The sequence below is a fragment of the Myotis yumanensis genome, unplaced genomic scaffold (genome assembly GCF_028538775.1).
Source record: "Myotis yumanensis isolate MYYU_CA2020_CCGP unplaced genomic scaffold, mMyoYum1.0.hap1 SCAF_13, whole genome shotgun sequence".
Taxonomy (NCBI): domain Eukaryota; kingdom Metazoa; phylum Chordata; class Mammalia; order Chiroptera; family Vespertilionidae; genus Myotis; species Myotis yumanensis.
This window is the reverse complement of record NW_027223764.1, coordinates 1,014,694-1,034,769: the sequence shown is the minus strand read 5'-3', so window position 1 is coordinate 1,034,769 and position 20,076 is coordinate 1,014,694. Positions and strand designations below refer to the sequence as shown.

The window sequence follows — 20,076 nt, the reverse complement described above, 5'->3', positions numbered from 1 at the left end:
GGTGGAGATGATGATAGTAGTGATGATGATGATGATGATAATGGTGATGCTGCTACTGACAATGGTGATGATGACATTGGTGATAACAATAGTGATGATGATGATGACAGTGGTGGAGATGATGATGATAGTAGTGATGATGATGATGATGATGCTGCTGCTGCTGACAATGGTGATGATGACAATGGTGATGATGATGATGATGACAGTAGTGATGATGATGATGGTGGTGATGGTGATGATGGTAATGATGATGATGACAGTGGTGGAGATGATGGTGACAGTGGTGATGATGATGGTATTGGTGATGTTGATGATGATAGTGGTGATGATGGTGATATTGATGATGATGATAACAATGGTGATGGTGATGATAATGACAGTGGTGATGATGATGACAATGGTGATGATGGTGATGATAGTGGTAATGATGATGATAATGGTGATGATGATGGTGACAGTGGTGATGAAGATGATGATGATGACAATGCTGACAATGGCAAAGATGGCGATGATGAAGATGATGGTAATTCTGCTTCTGCTTATCAGGATTATAAAAAAAATTCCTCTTTGTTTTAAGACAGTGGTTTTCAAGATGTGGTCCCCTACCACAGTATAAGCATCTGGACTTGTTGGAAATGCAAATCTTACACCCCACTCTGGGCCTACTGAACTAGAAACTCTGGGAGGGGCCCAGCATTATGCATTTTTAATAAGCCCACAGGGTAATTCTGATGAAAAGTAACGTTCAAAAACCACTGCTTTAGGATAAAAAGGAAAGGATTGGAATAGCCCCATGGTTTCTTCTAGTGGCAAAGTTACTCTAAGATTGCATAACTATGATTTTTCAACTGGTGTTGTTTCACTGTCTGTTAAAAAAAATCAGGCCTCACAGATTCAAGACAGATGATTTTCTGATCTAATCACTCTGGGACATAAATGGCAATTTTCTCTCAAATAAGTGATTTGTGATGATTGATGGGCATAGTCACAGAAAACTATATCCTAAAGCCAGTGCCTATTAATTATAGTCCTTCAATGGCCCCGAAGAGTCCTGTCTTGCCCGGTAATCCAGTTCTGATCTGGGAGGTTCCTGCACTGGGCATGTGTCCTGCTCGCTGATTTCCAAACCCTCTTTTGCTGATGTTACTCATCAGTGTTGCGCTCTCCTCCAGGCCACACCCTAAGCGGAGCCTGGGACCTCTCTGCAGGCAGCCGCTCCGCAGAGGGGCTGTCAGGCCAGGGTGAGCAGGTTTCCTGAGAGCAGGAGGCCAAGGTCAACACCACAGAGCTGAGCTCTGAGCCCTCTCTGTGGTGGTGGGCAGACACAGAGACTGGGAAAGCCGGTTGGACTTCAAGTCAAATAGACCAATCAAACCAGCCCCTGTAAACTGCGTGAAGCTCGATTCGACAGGGTCGTCTTCATTCCATTTCTACCGAAAGTATTAGCCGGGCAGAACCAGAGGTGCACGGGGCCTAGAAACAGCCCATGGGTCTCACCTGGCGGGAAGGCGTCTGCCGATGGAGGACCTGCGAGTGTGGAGAGGGAACCATCAGCCCCACAGGAGGCCCCGGCTCACTTCTCACTTCCCACTTCCTGTCAGAGCCCCTTCCGCCCACGAGTCCCGGAGAGAGCACAGGACCCCTCACCCGAGCAGACGGCGCCGGCGTCGTCCTCGTGGCCACAGCTGTGCGTGAACCAGGTGTCGTGGGCGCACAGGGCCAGGTGGCTCTCCTCACCGCTGCAGTGCACGTTGTCCAGGAGAATCTTCCCGAAGCCCGGCCCGAAGTGGGCGCCCAGCGGGGCAGACACCGCCCGGCCGCAGCCCAGCTGCCTGCACACCACCTGGGCCTCCCGCAGGCCCCAGCCGTCCCCGCACACTGACCCCCAGGCGCCCTGGTAGAACACCTCCACGCGCCCGGAGCACCTCCCGGTGCCGTTGGCGAGCCTCATCCTGGGCGGATCGTCTGCGGAAACAAAAATAAAGGTGCGTTTTGGAAACTTGCCTTTTGCACGCATCCTGTTTGCCCGGCTCCCAAATTGGGGGGAATTTTTGATCACTCCCCACTTATGAGCGCTCAGTCATCCCACCGCTGCGTGAGGTGGCCCTGGCATCGCGCCACAAAGCGGATCAGATGGTGGAACATGCGTTGCTGAGCCAGGACCTGCCCCCAGCCGGGCAGACACGAAACATCACAGAAATGTGTTTCTATCCGCGGGGAAAGGCGCCCATTATGGGGTTTATTCAAAAAGATTCAACACCATAGCTGCTAAAAGCAGTAAAATCTATGTATAAATCTTTATAGCCATCAACACGGATACACCTCAGAAACGTGACATTGAGTAAATGACAAGGAGTAGATGACAGACAGGCACCGATATCACTGGTGAGAAAGAAAACCACAAGGACACATGGAGCCGCACAAGCTGTTTCTGTAAAAGTCTTAACAATGAACGGGAACGACACACACCGCCTCCAGGGCTGCTTGTCTCCGAGGCGGAGGAAGGGAACAGGGGGATGGGCGTCTGGGGAGCTCAGAGCTGCCTGTCATGTGTTATTTCTTGACAAGATGGAACCCAGGGTGACAAACTGTGAGCACCAGCCCCGGAGGCACAGGGGCACGGCTGTCTGCTCCCCTATTCCCCTCACTGTCTGAACTTTCCCATGTGTCTGAGCAGCGGCAGGAAAGCGGGGTGTTGGGGAGCTCAGCGGGTGCTGGGGGCGTGGTCCTCTCGCTCTGGCCGTGCAGCCCCGCCCCCTCCCTGGCTGTCACGGCCTCCCCTGGGGCTCACGCGCACAGTGGCGTGTCCTGTGAGCCGGTGGCTGACCTGGCGGGCTGGGCCAAGGATCGTCGGCTCCACGACTCGAAGGAGGTGGGTCCATGGCAGGTGGCTCTAGAACGACACGGAAGCGGTGGTCAGGGCTGCACGCCTTCCTGAGACACAGATGAGACGCCATCAGAGGACTCAGCTGGCCCTGCTGAAGGGCCGCCTGCCTGGCCACGAGCTCACAGAGAAGGACCGGCCTCTCACGAGCCTGGGGTCAAGTTCAGGCGGCAGAGCGGATGCTCCTAACGCCATCCTGCTTTCCCCAAATGCCTCGCCCCCCTTTTTTAAAAGATAGTTTTTGGGGGGTTAATCTCCCCCAAGGATATTTTTCTATTGATTTTTAGAGAGAGAGGAAGGGAGAGGGAGAGACAGAGAGAAACATCAATGATGAGAGAGAATCACAGACCGGCTGCCTCCTGCACACCCCGCACTGGGGATGGAGCCCACAACCCGGGCCTGTGCCCTGACCGGGAATCAAACCGTGACCTCCTGGTTCCTAGGTGGATGCTCAACCCCCGAGCCACGCCCGCCGGCATGATGGTCTTTGACAGTAAAATTAGGGATAAACACAAACTGAAGCTGGACAGCGTGAATCCAGGCAGCTCAGGGCCCATCCCCCTCTCCGCTCAGCGTGCCCTCAGGTGGAACAGCAGTCACTAGCGATGGGCGGTGCAACTGAGCAGTTAAACTCGGTCATGGGGGTGGGGGGTGGGAGCCGGGGTCCTACCTGGTGATGCTGAACGCGCCGCAGTCAGAGGAGGGAGCGGAGTGGAGCCGGCAGCAGGCAGCACTGCAATGCAGACCCGCCCGTCAGCCTGTCGCACGCGCCACCGTCTGTGCTGCTCATCAGTTTACTTTGTTCCGTGGCGCCCACAGGCTGACTCACCTCAGGGGAAAGGCGGTCGGGGAGCGGGAGACTAACCACAGAGCTTGTAGGCACAGAGGCCTGACACGTGGACACAGACAACAGTGTGGTGAGGGCTGGGGAGGGGCAGCAGCGGGGTGGATGGGGTCAAGGCAGGGACAAGGGGGACAGCTGTAATACTTCCAACAATGAAGATAAGTTTGAAAATAAAAATAATAAGAATTCTCCCCCAAAGCTCTATCCGGTTTGGCTCAGTGGATAGAGCGTCGGCCTGGGGACTGAAGGGTCCCAGGTATGATTCTGGTCAAGAGCACGTGCCCGATTGTGGGCTGGATCCCCAGTGGGGGGCGTGCAGGAGGCAGTCGATCCATGATTCTCTCTCATCATCGATGTTTCTCTCTCTCTCTCTCTCTCCCTCTCCCTTCCTCTCTGAGATCAATAAAAATATATTTAAAAAAAGAATTCCCCCCAAAAGAAACACTCATGAACACACGTGCTCACAGTGACTTGAGAGGGGTGTGGCCAGCGAGGGCCCCCATGATCTCATAAGTTGTAGTTTTGCCTCAACTCTGAAGCGACCACTAGGTGAGTGATAGACGTGCTAAGTCGCCTCTCAGCCGTGGGCCCTGGGTCTTGTTCAGCTCACTCACCCCATCTCCTCTCTCCCAGACTCTACGTCCCAGGCAGGTGTTTGGCGTTTTGTGATAAGAATTACGTGTTGCCCAGCCGGCGGGGCTCAGTGGTTGAGCATCGACCTATAAACCAGGAGGTCAGAGTTCCATTCCCGGTCAAGGCACAGGCCTGGGTTGCAGGCTCCATCCCCAGTAGGAGGTGCGCAGGAGGCAGCCAATCCATGATTCTCCCTCGTATTTTAAAAAATGTTTTAATGATTTTAAAGAGAGCAGAAGGGAGGTGGAGAGAGACAGGAACATCAATGATGAGAGAGAATCATGGATCGGCTGTCTCCTGCACGCCCCACACTGGGGATCGAACCCGCAACCCAGGCCTGTGCCCTGACGGGACTCGAACCCTGACCTCTTGGTGTCTGGGATGATGTTCAATCCCTGAGCCCCGCCGGCCGGGCCACGAGCATTCTTAAAAGTGGAGCTGGAGGTTGGAGCGTCAGAGAGGAATTCGAACACACGACCCTGCTGGCTTTGAAGCCGGAAGAAGGAGCGGAGCCAAGGAGGAGGCGGCCCCAGGGCCCGGGAGAGGCAGGCGTGGTCCTGCCCCGCGGCCTCCAGGGGGACAGGACCCTGGACGGCGATTTCGCTGGTGAGACTCCTCCTGGACTCTGACCCCAGAGCCGAAGGCAGTGCTTGGGTGTGTCTCACACACTGGGTTTGTGGGAACTGGGGGCCTCGGCACAGGACACGCAGAATGAGCCGGTGTCACCCGCGCTCAAACGCCGCCTCCTCCGCGGAACGGAGTGCGGCCGGTAACCGCTGAGCGAGCCTGGAGCCCTCGGTGCAGCGGCCGGAGTGACGCCGACAGGTGGCCTCGGACCCACTCAGGCCCGATGGTTTCAGGACTCGTTCCAGACACCGGCAGCGCCCTCCGCTCTGAGGACGGAGGGGATCTCGGGGCCCCGCCTGAGAACGAGCTCCCCACAAACGCAGCCACGGGGTTCCTGGGGGTCACAGGGAGGCTCTCTTTCCTGAATTTGGAGGGACCATGAGACCCTCTGGGGGGTCAGCACAGGGTGGGCGCCCTCTTACCTGACAGGATGGCGTCCGAGTCCCCGTCATCTGTGGGCACAAGAGAAACGGAGAGGTTTTCACATGGTTAAAGGGGAGACGTTCACTCCACCTGCTTCTGAGCGTCAGTGCCACCTGAGGGGACAGGTGGGAAACGGACCCGAGGAACACGGGCCGGACAGTGCTGCCGGGACATCACGGACGGACGCTCGGAGGTGCCTGCCCATGGGATCGTTCTGAAGGGACCCCAGAGGCGACGGCTGCACCTCGGGGCCCTGCATGGCACACAGAACAGCCCTCACCCCGGGCCGGAGCGCCACCTGCCGGCCAGGGCAGCGGTGCCCACCTGGGACCAGAGCCGGTGACCACGGCCCGTCCACATCCGAGCCCTTTCCCGGCCCCTGACTCTCGGGACCCACGGGCACCGTCAGTCCTCCGGGCCCTCGGGGAACACGGCTGTTATCCGTGTCGCGTACATGCATCTGCTACAGATGTCAAATGACCGGCACTGCCCACTGCGCGTCCTCCCCTGGCACCGGCCTCCTGCCTGCCCAGGGCTGCAGAGAATGGGGAGTGTCAGGCCGATGGGACAGAAGCACGAACTCACCCAGTGCCAGCTTTAGGCGCTCAGTCTCGGCGGCTACGTGGGGGGAGAGAAGGGAGGAGAGAAGGTGGGGGAGAGAAGGTCACTTTAGGAAAGGGCCAGTGTTGCCCTAGAAAAGCTTCAACCAAAATGAATTTCATCACGAAAGAATGTGACTCCAGGAATAAGAATGTCTTAACCATCACACACATACGTGATGAGCAGGACGGCGTGTCCGGCCACACGTGTCCCACTCCGCTGTGCTGCGTGTCTGCCCTGCGGACTCCGTGACAATCGGGAGGCAAACACTCCTGGTGCCACGGAACAGGCGGAGCCCGCGGCTAGGAGACAGACGCGCTGATAGAACTCTAACCCCCACCCGACCACATAAAGCCAATCGAGGGGGGAAAAGAGAAACCAAAGATAAATGCAAACAAGCCACCCCCCCCCACAAACACACACGCACACATGCGTGCATACACCCCCCCACACGCAGGCACACACACACGCACGCACACACTTGGCCCCCAGTGTCTGAGCTGTTTGAATGGACTTTGCACACATACTGGTTACGTTAGTGCCACACAGAGAGAGTCCCCGGGCTGCAACCACGGGAACCTCGGCCGTGACCCGCTCACCGCTCTGGACCCACGAAGCCATTTCCCTCTTCCCATCACACACACGCACCTTTCATCGTGGCAAGCTGAATACCAGCCACGTGTTTGGTGGAAATTCACTTGTGTATGCGTGTGGCTGTGTGCACGCATGTGCATGCACGTGCATGAGCACATGTATGTGAGAACATTGCATACATGCATGTGTGGGTGTGTGTATGTGCGTGAGTGTATGCATGTGAGAGTGTGTGCATGCGTATGGGTGTGTGTGCGTTTACATATGTGGGGGTGAGTGTGCATGCGTGTGGGTGGGTGTGCATGCATGCGTGTGTGTGTGTGTGTGGTGTGTGTGCGTGTGGGCGGGTGGGAGGGGAGGTTGGCCCGAGGAGCTGTCAGCTTGCCGGCGGCACAGCAGGGCACAGCATGGCGGTGCTGAATGCCTGGCCGGGGTGAATGCGAGCAGGCGGCCGGGGCCCAGCCCAGATCTGACACCACCGACTCCCACCCCGACTGAGACATGGCGCCAGGGGGAGCCCGGGCTGAGTGCCCCGGGGGCGGGGGGCGGGGGGCTGTGGGCCGGAGGGAGACGGGAAGGAGGGTGGCCAGTCTCGGGCCTGGAGGCAGAGCAGGTGTGCACCCAGCTGGGCAGATCGCAACTCGATCGCCTTGCGGTTTTAGGGACATTTTAACTGTTTGCCTTGGCTCGTGCTGAGCAGATAAACTCTACGCAGGGGACAACCACACTCCAGGCACAGGCCCGCTGTTCCCGGAAGCTCTCAGGGCCGTTGTCTGGAGGTGCTTGTGCAACCGCTGAGGAGCCCACGAGCACCTCCAGGGCCGTATCGCATCGCTGATCCCACGCTCCTGGGAGCTCAAGGTCGCGTCTGTAAGCGCAGAGGGAAGTGCACACTCGGGCAGAGGTGGCGCGAGCCCAGGTGGGGGCCGGGGGCGGGCGCAGCTGGAGCAGGGCCAGGCCGGCCCGAGACAACAGCTACTGGCCTGTGGCGTCTGCAAGGCCCCCGGGCCTCTCAAACCCCCTCCATGCCAGCAGCTGAGGAAACACCCAAGACCCTGGCGCGCTTACCCTGGAGGAGCGGGCAGCGGGCAGCAGTGGGGAGTCACAGGCGTTGTTTTCCACTCACTCACTCTGACCACTTCTGAGTGCCCGCTGCTGGGCCCGCCGTGCGGGGAGCGGGTCCCTGTGTCACCCCGAGTGCCCGCGGTGCGCAGGGTTGGCAGGGAGTCAGGACAGGGCAGAGCAAGGGAGGGCTGAGCCCTCCTATCGAAGGCCCAGCTCAGGGTAACGCATCGCCCCGTTTTGGTTGGCTTCGCGCTAGGATTTCATTTCTCAGGGGGATGGGAGGAGGGGGCGGGACAAGAGGTGACGCTGACCTTCCTGCCCAGGGATCTGCTCGGGGCTGTTTCCACTTATCATCGAGTCGTTACCAAGGTGATGTCTTAAGAGAATCGCTGGATTTTAGGGAGCTTTTCCCTAGTTCCCAGCAATCTTATACTCACTGTCCCAAACGGGGGTTGTCTCCATTCCCCCACTCACACACACACACACACACACACACACACACACACACACACACGTCTATTCTAAATCCTTTAAAAAACATATTTTTTGATTGATTTCAGAGAGGAAGGGAGAGAGAGACAGAAACATCAATGATGAGAGAGAATCATCAATCAGCTGCCTCCTGCATGCCCCCTACTGGGGATGGAGCCCACAACCCGGGCCTGTGCCCTGACTGGGATCGAACCCGGGACCTTCAGCCCACAGGCTGATGCTCTATCCACTGAACCACACCAGCAGGGCAAGAAAGCCCCATGTATTTTCCACATACACTTGGCACAGCCCCCCTCCCTCCCCGAGCGCCCGCCTGCTCGGTGCTGATCAGCTGGAGAAAAACACCCCTTCCTGCTGGCATGTAACAATGCTGCATCACCCTGACCAGTGTGGCTCAGTGGCTAGAGCGTCGGCCTGCGGACTGAAGGGTCCTGGGTTCGATTCCGGTCAAGGGCATGTACCTTGGTTGCGGGCACATCCCCAGTAGAGGGATGTGCAGGAGGCAGCTGATCGATGTTTCTCTCATCGATGTTTCTGACTCTCTATCCCTCTCCCTTCCTCTCTGTAAAAAAATCAATAAAACATATTTTTTAAAAAACCACCAAAAAAACCGATGTGGCATCTATTGCCTGAACCTGTGGTGGGAATATTGAAAGAGGAAACTCCTGGTTCTTGGGGATGGATACCCGGGAAACGCTCTAATCGGACGCTGAGCATCGCATTGTCCTCTCTTCTGGGTTTAAGATCCCCAGTGTAGAGCTTGTCGCGTCTAATGACAGTTCACCCTGACTTAGCCGCTTCTCCCTGAGGCTTCCAAGGCGTTTACGAACATTATCCCATTAAATCTCCCCAATGAATCCTCCCCTTTGTCGGTGAGAGCCAGGGCAGCAGCCGGAGGGGTGCAAAACCTGCCACATTCACAGGGTCAGGACACGGGGACTCGGGGCCTGAACCACGCAGACCTTCGGCCCTAAGTCACACTCCCGTGCTCACTCATCATCAGACGTGTAAACGCCAACAAGGCCCCGGCCCCAGAGGACGCAGGAGACCGCTTCAGTGGTTCTCAACCTTCCTAATGCCTCGACCCTTTAATACAGCTCCTCATGTTGTGGTGACCCCCAATTTCATTGTTATAAATTGAACATAATTAAAGCATAGTGATTCATCACAAAACAATATGTCATTATATATGTGTTTTCCGATGGTCTTAGGCGACCCCTGTGAAAGGGTCGTTCGACCCCCAAAGGGGTCGCGGCCCACAGGTTGAGAACCGCTGGCTTAGATCCTTCTGCACACCCTCGCGTGTCCTAGCAAACAGGTCTGAGTAGCTACTCACTTACCTGCAGAATAAAAGGAGAGCTTGAGTATGAACTTCACAATCAAACGTTATTCTGTGGGTGGTGGTTAGGTTTGTCTTTACAGTGAATAATTCCCGAGCTTTTGTTTGTTCGTGTAAGTGGGAAAGCTAAGTAACAGAGAACTTTACCATTTCCCCCTCAAGTCACAAAATAACGATAAAAGTAATCGAAATTATGTGGACAGCTTGAATTAGTGCCGTTCCAACTTAAACTGAAACGACTCTAAGAGGACTGGATGTGGAGTGCAGACTAAGGCTAAGATTACGGAACTGACAATTCTTTAGAAATAAAAGGGGAGCGATGTTCAGGTTAGGAGACGTCATGAATCAAATCTAGATAATTCCATGTCACGTCAACTGTTTCAGGCGAAGGTATTCTTTCGTGGTACATTTTTCAACGCCTTCAGCAGCAGGAAAGGAATCGTGACCGTAATTCAGCACCTCCACTGCCCCACGTCAGCGTGCGGGCCAGAGAGCACGTCGAAGCCCGGAGGTAGCCCGGCCAGCCCTCCGCCTTCTTTTAAAAAAAATATTGATTTTTTGAGCCCTGACTGGGATTGAACCCAGGACCCTACAGGGGTTCAAAAAATCGATATTTTATTGATTTCAGAGAGCGGAAGGGAGAGGGAGAGGACAGAGAAGCATCCGGATGAGAGAGAATCACTGATTGGCTGCCTCCTCCACGCCCCCCACTGGGGATCGAACCTGCAACCGGGCACGTTCATGGGTCCACGCTCAACCACTGAGCCACGCCGGCTGGACCAAGTGCTCCTTCTGTTCCCATCTCTCTCCAGAACCCTAACAACAGAGCCACCCTCGTACAGAGCAGCGCATGGGCCGGTGCCTCGCCCACAGAGCAGAACCCACAGAACACCGTTGACCCAGCGCCCCCAAACCTGCAAGCACGGCTAGGCACTCGGTGGCTGTCACAGCAACGTCTCCCTCTGGGGCTGGATTGCATCCAACACGGGAAAGGCCCTCATGGTCTGGATTTCATTATAAGCCTCCCCACAGGGGGTTGGGGGACTCTCGGGGGCACCCACACTTGCCCTGTCCTCCCAGGGACAGGCAGGAGCAAGGGGCTCGGGCACCCACGGCTGTACCTGTTTCGAGTAGAAAAACCCCGGGCAGGAGCAGCAGCCCCAGGAGCGGGGCCGGGCAGCCCATGTCGGGAGGTGTCCAGCTGCTGCAGGATGGGCCGGGCGGCCTTATATGCTCCTGGGCTCCCTGGGCGGCCATGCAACTCGATGCCCTTGGCCGGGATTGGCCGGGCGGAGCACTCACTGCGGGAGAAGGTGGTGCTACCTGCTGGAGGCCCTGCTCCGAGCGGAGTGGGTGGGAGGTGCAGCCGGAGGGGTGCGAGGCAGGTGGTGAGCTGGTCCCGGCTGGGCAGGGGGGACCCCAAGTTCCAGGAGCTCTGGGTGTCCCTGACGCCCCGTTTCCTCCCACCCGCGGCACTGCCTCAGGGAAGACGCGGCTGGAGTGGACTCCTCTTTCAATACCCACGCCCGCCTGTCCTTCGTCCTCGAAGTTTCTCCTCGTTCCCAACCACATTCCCGAGTTCCCGCCGCGCCCACCGGCCCTCTCTGTGAACCCTGAGCCCGTCCGGCCTTAATGGTAGTTCACGGCGTCTGAGTCTATTTCCCCCACTAGCTTGTCGCCCTTTGAGGGACGGAAGTCCCTTGAGCTGCTCGCTGGGCCTGCGGGCGGCCTCGCTCCCTTAGCGCGAGGCCTGGGACTGCACATCCGCGGACGAGCCCTGAGGGACGCACCCATACCTGATGCTCGTCAGACAAGTGTGCCCCCAGCACCACTTTTCTTCGCACTTGGCTTCCAGGAGCAAGTCAGCCCGTGGCCTGAGGTTTCTCCTCTGCTCGGAGCCCCATGCAAGGTTTCCGACAGAGCACACGCCCCCCGGGCAGCTGTCATCCAAACCTGTGAACGCGACGGGCGAGGGCAGGCGGTGCACAGACGCGGGCGCCGGGATTGTGGAAAGACGCGGAAAGGAAGTGCTTTTCCAACCGAATACTCCATCTGCTCTTACCTGTAAAGACCACTCTGCTCAGTGGTTAGCGTTTCGGCCTTCAGACTGAAAGGTCCCGGGTTTGACTCTGGTCAAGGGCACGCACTGCGGTGGCAGGCTCGATCCCGGGCCCTGGTCGGGGTGCGAGTGGGAGGCAAGCGGTCAATGCGTCTCTTCACATCGCTGTGTCTCTCTCTGTGTCTCCCCCGCTCCCGTCCACTCTCTCTAAAAACCAGTGGGAAGTGTCCTCGGGGGAGGAGTGACCAAAGGCCACTCTGCAGGTTGGGGAACCCACCGTGTCGGTCACCACGACCTGCAGGAATGGCTTCTTGCTCCTCATGTGTGTAGTCACCCAAGGTCAGCCAGGCCCGCTCTGCTCACGATGGGCAAGCGTGACCCGGGGCAGGAGGGCCGGAGCCGGCCTGCAGCTCGAAGGGCCGGGGTCCTGTTTCCTCCGCTGTGACCCAGGGAACGCACTCCATCCACCAGCTTCGCTTCCTCATCCCCAAAGGGGGAGACAGTACGACCACCCCCACCCCCGCTTACTTCAGAGGGGTACTGGGCGGAGTCATTAAAAGTAGGCGTCTTGCTGAAACCGGTTTGGCTCAGTGGATGGAGCGTCGGACTGCGGACTGGGGGGTCCCAGGTTCGATTCCGGTCCAGGGCATGTACCTGGGTTGCAGGCACATCCCCAGTAGGGGGTGTGCAGGAGGCAGCTGATCGATGTTTCTCTCTCATCGATGTTTCTGACTCTCTATCTCTCTCCCTTTCTCTCTGTAAAAAAAAAAAAATCAATAAAATATATTTTTTAAAAAAGTAGGCGTCTGCAGGAGACTTGTACATTTCCCGAGCAAGATGCTTCTTTCTCAATAGATGTCCCTGTGACAGAGGTTTTGAGCTTTTCTTCCCTTTTAAAATATGTTTTTACTGATTTCAGATAGGAAGGGAGAGAGAGTTAGAGGCATCAACGATGAGAGAGAATCATGGATCGGCTGCCTCCTGCACGCCCCACACTGGGGATCGAGCCTGCAACCCAGGCCTGTGCCCCGACCGGGAATCCAACTGTGACCTCCTGGTTCAGAGGTCGATGCTCAACCCCTGAGCCACACCGGCCGGGCGGTTTTGAGCTTTTCTAACAGTCTCATTGTCATTAATCATAACCCAGGTGAATTTAGCCAAGGCAGGAAGAGAGAGGCACCCAGGGGGAGAGCGTGGCACAGACAGAAGAAACGGAGCTGGACGAGCGTTCACAGCCAGACTGGGTGTGTTTGCTTTTCTGTAACTCGTCTCCCCGCGGAAGCCCCTCTGTCTAGGGCAGAGGGTACCATGCAGCTGAAGTGAAGTTTCCGTACGTGGAGTCAAGTACAATAACAGTCATGCAAGTCCTTGTATCTGCTCAGCACTTACTACCACTGAGGGTTCCACATTCGTTCTTCTTTTCCAAAATCTCTTTGGCATCTAATGGTGCCTATTGGATGCGCTGAACACCCAACTGACTGGGGCGCTCGCACTGTGGTCAGGCCAGAGCCTCCGACTAAACCAGCGGTTGGCAAACTCATTAGCCAACAGAGCCAAATATCAACAGGACAATGATTGAAATTTCTTTTGAGAGCCACATTTTTTAAACTTAAACTATATAGGTAGGTACGTTGTTATTAACTTACTTAGGGTACTCCTAAGGCTTAGGAAGAGCCACACCCAAGGGGCCAAAGAGCCGCATGTGGCTCGCGAGCCACAGTTTGCCGACCACGGGACTAAACCAAATGCATGCGCTCCCTTCCTAGGTCGCCAGGGGCAGCCGCCGGTCAGCGTTACAACACGTTTTGTGGGCTAATTCATTTTCTTGGACATTATTTCATTTTAATTCTTTTCATCGTCCTGTGAGTTAGCAGAACATAACGGTATCTCCCTCCGCTTTATAGGCAGGAAACTGACTCGGGGAGAAATGGACCCCCCGCCCTCCGCCAGAGGTCAGCTGGGGAGGGAATGAGCTGCAGGCCAAGGGCTCGGGCGGCCTGTGCACGTGCTCTCTGTCTCTGTCCTTCAAAAGCCATGTGAGCCCGGCCTGCGTGGCTCGTGGTTAAGCATCGACCTATGAACCAGGAGGTCACGGTTCGATTCCTGGTCAGGGCACAGGCCTGGGTTGCAGGCTCATGCCAAGTAGGGGTCGTGCAGGAGGCAGCCGATCCATGATTCTCTCCCATCATGGATGTTTCTCTCTCTCTCTCTCCCTCTCCCTTCCTCTCTGAGTTCCATAAACATACTAACCATTGATTTCTTGTTCACAGAACCAACGGGCTCACGCACGGGCACAGCACAGCCATGCGTGCGCGCCCAGCGCCCTTTGGAGACTCCAGCCCGGGCCACTCTGGCCTCTTCCCCGGACTCGGGTCCGAGGCACCAGTTGAAGGTCAGAGAAATGTACTCCTCCGGGTTAGATCCCAAAGATCCTCTGGGAGTCCTGCCCTCTCACCCCCTGGAGTTCCAGTATCTTCAGAGCCGCTGCCAGCGAGGGATTTAAGATAAGACCTTCCTGTGTGTGCATAACTCACGCGGTTTTCTTGGCACGCACCCCGAAGCCTGCTCAGAGGGCCGGGCGCCTCCCGGGGTGTCTCAGGGGAGGCCGGGGGTCGGGGGTCGGCGGGGGCTAGCGCAGGGACCACCGTCCGCACAGCCTCTGGGGATGTGGAGCGGCTCAGCCCTTAAGACGCCTCTTAGCTCCCACCTGGGTGTGTGGGAAAGACGGGGTTCCCACGGACAGACGTCGGAAAACCCGGGGAGCAGGCGGGATGCTTCCAGGGCGAGAACCTGCCCCGCTGCCAGGCGGGAAGGGAGACCTGGGGGAGGGCACGCCTGCATGTAACGAAACACGAGGAGGCTGCTCGCCAAGAGGATGGTGATACCGGAGAAGTTTCCGAGAAACCGCGGTGATGCAGGATGGAGACCTGCCCACGGCCGGCCGCCGGCACGGATCGCTGTCCCTGTGCCGCCGCAAAAAGGGGGCGTCTTTCTTATTGGTGCGCAGGGAGCCCCCTGAGTGACCCCCCACCACGTGGAGCCCCAACCCCTTTCCTGGGCCAGAACTCCCCATCGCAAACTGTCAGGACAGCAGTGAGTCGGGGGCTGAGACAGGCTCGCTATTTCCAGGATCACCCCGCTCAGCACAGCGGGTTACTACACTGCTAATCTGCTTTGGGGTTTTTTGGTTTGTTTTTTATTTGTTATTATTATTTTTTAAAGATTTTTAAAATTGATTTCAAAGAGGAAGGGAGAGGGAGAGCTAGAAACATCAATGATGAGAGAGAATCACGGATTGGCTGCCTCCTGCACGCCCCACACTGGGGATCCAGCCAGCAACCCGGGCCTGTGCCCTGAGCAGGAATTGAACCCTGACCTCCTGGGTCATAGGTCGATGCTCAACCCCTGAGCCACACCAGCCGGGCTAATCTGGTTTGTTTTGGAAGCAGATGCCTTCTAGGACTCTGACACCATTTAAAATGTATCCGCATATTTAAATGAGGGCATAGAGCGCCATAGGCCCGTGCCTACAGGCAATGCACGGTCGATATCAGTGTTCATCTCGGGGCGTCCTGACTGAGACAGGCCGTCCCTGGCGGGCACACAGCGGGCACTGCCCCCGCCCCCCGTCTTTTCCTGCCGCGTTTCCGCAGCTCGTGCTCAACGCCAATCTCCTTATCAGACCAATTTGCACGGTCCAGCGGCCACACCGCCTCCTGGGGAATCGAAGCTCAGATTATCCTGAGCTGGGCGGGCCCATGTTCTGTTTTGCTTTTTCTGCCTGGAATGGTGTGACCTTGGGCACATCATTGGAACTTGCCAGTACACCGGCTCCTTTGTCTGAGATGCCCCTAACGGGCCTCCTCGCGCTGCCAGTCACGCTGGGGACAAGGAGTTCAGTGCGAAGGTCCCTGGCGGGGCGGGCAGAGCCCTGGGCCAGGGGCCGGGGGAGAGGGGGCAGGGGGACGGGACAGGGAGAAGCCGAGGGCCAGAGCAGTGCCTCAACCTGGGCGCTGGGTGCGGCCGGATGTCGGGGGGGCTGCGTGAGGCCACGAGGGGATGAGGAACCGGGCTCCAGGGTGAAGGACCCTCCCTGCACCACGGCAGGTTTCGCCTCCTCCCACCTCCTGGCAAAGACCAGCAGTGCTGGCTCCTGGGGAAGCTGGGCGGTGGGGACCCAGATCAGCCCCCGCCCCCCAACGCCTGCAGCCAAGCAGAGGCCTCCCATCCCAAGCCTCCCCGGAGGGCGCCGCGCCCGCCCCGCCTTGCCCACCTCCTCCTGCTCCCGGCCTGGCAGTTCACAGAGTCGGGTCCCTGCCCGATGTCACCAAAACCCAGGGTGGCGGACGCGTGTGCTTTCTGTGTCCAGATCCGTGCACATCTCGTCTCTGTAGACGCACAGCTTGCCCCGAGGGAGGTCCTCGGAGCCCCTGGCTGGGGTGTCTCCCAGGTTGCCATAGCACCGAAGCCCCTTCTCCTGCCAGAACGAGGCGTGTCCCGTGCACTGACCTCCCGTAGGCCTGTGCCACCCCCACCGTGAGGCCTTCCCAAAGGGGGACCCGTCTAGGCCATCTCTGTTTTGTTGTTGTTAATCCTCCCCCAAAGGTATTTTTTCCATTGAATTTTAGAGAATGGAAGGGAGGAAGGAAGGAAGGGAGAGGGGAAGAGAGAGAGAGAAACATTGGTGTGAGAGAGACGCATCGATTGGCTGCCTCCCGCATGAGCCCAGATCAGGGCCAGGAGATGGAATCTGCAACCCAGGCACATGGCCTTGACCAGGAATCAAACCCACAACCTTTTGGGTGCATCCGTGGACGCCCTAACCACGGAGCCACGCCGGCCAGCGCTGCCTGGTCCGTCTCCAGCCTCACCCTCTAGTGGAGAGTTGAGCTCACGGCGTGCCCAAGGGCACGTGCACGCGCCCCTGAGAGTGGGTGAGCGGCTGGGCCCACAGGAAGTGTCCTGGGGCCCGTGGTCGCCCTCAGAGAGCGGCACCTGTAAGCAGACAGACGCCGCCTGACCCCCGTCACCGGCCTCTCTCCTGGAGGTTTGCCAGTCACGTCAATGCTCGCAGAACACTCAGAGCACGCGTTCGATGGCCAGCCCGCCAGCACAGGGCGCTTCTGCAGGTGAGAGAAACACAAGTGGGTCGCTCGCCCCCACACCAGCCGCGGGCCAGGCCGTCCTGTCGCTGCGGCCACACGGAGGGCGCCAGGCTGTGGCCTCTGCTGCCTGGTGGCTCCCCATCGCCCGGGGACCCAGATCTGCCACCAGACCCCGGCTGGAGCGAGCACCCCGGACCCGCTGAGCTGGGTGGGACAGGACGCCCTCCCGGGGGGCCCATTGCTTCCCCCCACACTCTCCTTTCAGTAGCTGACTTCTCGGACGCGCGCAGAGCAGTGCAGACAGGGGACAAAGCTGCAGCAGACGCCTTGGGGATGGGACACAACAAGACAGAATGGAGACGAGCCCGCCTCGCCCACCGCTGCCCGTCAGGGCGGCAGAACCACCGCGGTGCTGACGGCTGCGGCTCCAGGGGAAGGGTCTTTTCTGTCGTTGCTTTAAAATTTATTCTATTTTTTTTTCTTGATTCCAGAGAGAAAGGGAGAGGGAGAGAGAGAGACAGAAACATCCATGGTGAGAGAGAATCATGGATCAGCTGCCCCCTGCACGCCCCCCACTGGGGATCGAGCCTGCCACCCGGGCCTGTGTCCTGACCGGGAATCGAACCCTGACCTCCTGGTTCCTAGGTCGAGGCTGCACCGCTGAGCGGCACAGCCGGGCTCTCCTGTTTTGCTCGCGCCTGGGTTTCAGGAGGCCCGACAGGCAGGAAGCAGCCTTGCAGACACAGGGAGCTGCCCATCGCCCTGGCTCCTGCCCCTGTGGGCGCAGCGGGACCAGCAGGACCACAGGTGGATTTGCCTGGCGCCGTCTCCACGCCAGACGGGCCCAGGAAGCGGTTATGTAATGATAAGGGAACCCACAGGGCACCTCCCTCTGGAAGCTGGTGGCGGCTCCGAGCGGCTCAGCCAGGGTTCAGACCTCACAATCACTCCCAGGGGCCGGTTATGATGCAAGAACCATGGGAGCCCACCCCTGGGCTCCCCTGAAACTGCCTGAGGAAGAGCCACTCCGGCCCCGACACCTTCCATCCGGCCTGTGGCCAGGCCATGCTCAGTGAATGGGAGGACGGCGGCCAGAAGGCTGGGCAGGAGAGGGATAAAGACCCCCGGACCCCCGAGTGGAAGCCCCTGAAGAATGGGGTGCTGAGCTCAGTTGAGTCCGTCAAGGACCAGGACCCCCTGTGCTGCCGCGGGGACCGAGACTCCGCTGCCCCCGTGGGGTGAGTGCGGCCGGGCTTCCTGCCTGCTCCTTCCCGCCCGTCCTCCCCCCACCCCCACCCCAGAGGCTGCGTATGGCGGCGCCCAGCCCGTGCCCGGATGATCCCCGCCCGCGGCCTCGCCTGGCTCCTCGGAATCACCGTTTGTGAGGTTTCCATTCCCAAAGGGAGCGCTAGGGAGCCCCTTTCAGAAGTTTATTTTTTAAATCCTCCCCGAGGATGTTTTCCCACTGATTTTTAGAGAGTGGGAGAGAGAGGGAGAGACAGAGAGAAACCCGATGTGAGAGAAACACATCGACGGTTGCCTCCTGCACGAGCCCCGACCAGGGTCTGGGCCAGGGAGGAGCCTGCAACTGAGGTACGCGCCCTTATTTATTTATGTATTTATTTTTTATATATTTTATTGATTTTTTACAGAGAGGAAGGGAGAGAGATAGAGAGTTAGAAACATCGATCAGCTGCCTCCTGCACATCTCCTACTGGGGATGTGCCCGCAACCCAGGTACATGCCCTTGACTGGAATCGAACCTGGGACCTTTCAGTCCACAGGCCGATGCTCTATCGACTGAGCCAAACCGGTTTTGGCGAGGTACGTGCCCTTGACCAGAATCGAACCCGGGACCCTTTGGTCCCCAGGCCGATGCTCTACCCACTGAGCCAACTGGCCAGGCCCTTCCCAGAGTTTTAACGCACCTGCCTCTCCACCTCCCAGGACATGGACCAAATTCCACACATCAGACCCCAGCATCGCCCCCGGGAAGTACTCCCCGCTGGAGAAAGAGATCCTGGTAAGTGCCCTGACCTTTGGGGGAGGGGGGTGGCTACTGAGGGCGGCGGTCACCCCGGGGGAGCCAGAGGTTCCCAAACAGCCGAGGTAGAGACGGAAGTCTCCCAGTCAGGACACAGGCTGGCCGAGGTGGCCCGTGGCTTCGGCGCTGGCAGAGCAAAGTGCCCCGTTGTTTGAAAGCCCCGGGAGGACTAGAGCGGCAGCGTCCCAGGCAGAGGCGCCTCCCCTGAGCCTTACCTGGCGCCAGCGGCTCTCATAGGGACGGTTCCGGAGGCCGCCCACGGCCCCGTGAGTCACACCATTCCTTCCAGTTCATGGTCGGCAAGGAGAGTCCAGCCCAGGCTGGTGTGGTCAGTGAATAGAGCGTCGGCCTGCGGACTGAAGGGTCCCGGGTTCGATGCCCGGTCAGGGCACATGCCTGGGTTGTGAACTCCATCCTCAGTGTGCGGCTTCCTCTCTGGAATCAATAAAAATATATTTAAAAATAAATAAAAGAAAGACACCATTAAAAAAACAAAACAAAAAGGAGAGCTGGGATTTGAACCCAGGCTTGTCTGACCCCAAAGGTGCGCCCTTTGCCCACCACACAGGGCCTGGGGCACGCTGAGCGGTGGCGGGAGGAGGGGGTCCCGGCTGCGCTCACGGCCTGTCTGTGGCCAGCGTCTAGGCGGCGTGCACACCGTGGCCTCGAGAAGGTTCCTGACGCACAAGCAGGAGGAGGAGCGGAAGATGCTCCGGGAGCTGCAGCTGCGGTCGTCGGACTACAAGCAGGTGCTGGAGTACAGGAAGCAGTTCCCCCCGACCTTCGCGCCCTGCGGGCTCCTGAAGAAGGTCTGGACGGCCAAGGTGACCGTGTCCCCGGAGGAGCTCCGGGTGCCGCCGCGCGAGAGGCAGGACATCTGCAGGCACGTGGAGCGCATGCAGTTCGCGCGGGCGCTGAAGACCCGGCCGCTGCCCGCCATCCAGAGGGCTCGGTCCCCCGGCGGCCCCCCCGGAGGCGGCGCCCCCGCGGCCGGAGGCGAGGACTCGGTGGCCGGCCAGGCCCACGGGGATGCCGCGCCCGGGGAGAGCGAGGACACCACCACAAAAAGACAAGAGATCAAAATGAGTGTCATTTTCAAGTCCAAAGAGCCCCCCAGACCGCTCACCTACCAGCCCAACGAGCTGAAGCCGTTCTTTGCCACCAAGAAAGCGGAGCGGTCCATCGCCGGCTTCACCAACCGCAGCCTCTTTCGCTTGGCGGACTTCCCAGGGGACCTCTTGCTCATGAACCAGGACTTCATCTCGAGAGGCCTCCAGCCCAGCGGCATGGCCCGTGCCAGCCCCCGCCCCAAACAGGAGGGTGTCTGGAGAGAGCCCCCGGGCAAGACTGCGTCTCACCAGCATTAA

At 58.4% G+C, this 20,076-nt stretch overlaps 1 protein-coding gene across 1 annotated transcript; it reads left to right on the top strand.

The window, feature by feature from the left end:
* The first annotated feature begins 17,730 nt into the window (after positions 1-17,730).
* On the top strand, positions 17,731-20,076 carry CUNH10orf120 (chromosome unknown C10orf120 homolog). Its single transcript, XM_070432035.1, has 3 exons — positions 17,731-17,903; positions 18,613-18,688; positions 19,348-20,076. The coding sequence occupies exons 1-3, from the start codon at positions 17,731-17,733 to the stop codon at positions 20,074-20,076; spliced, it is 978 nt and encodes a 325-aa protein (XP_070288136.1).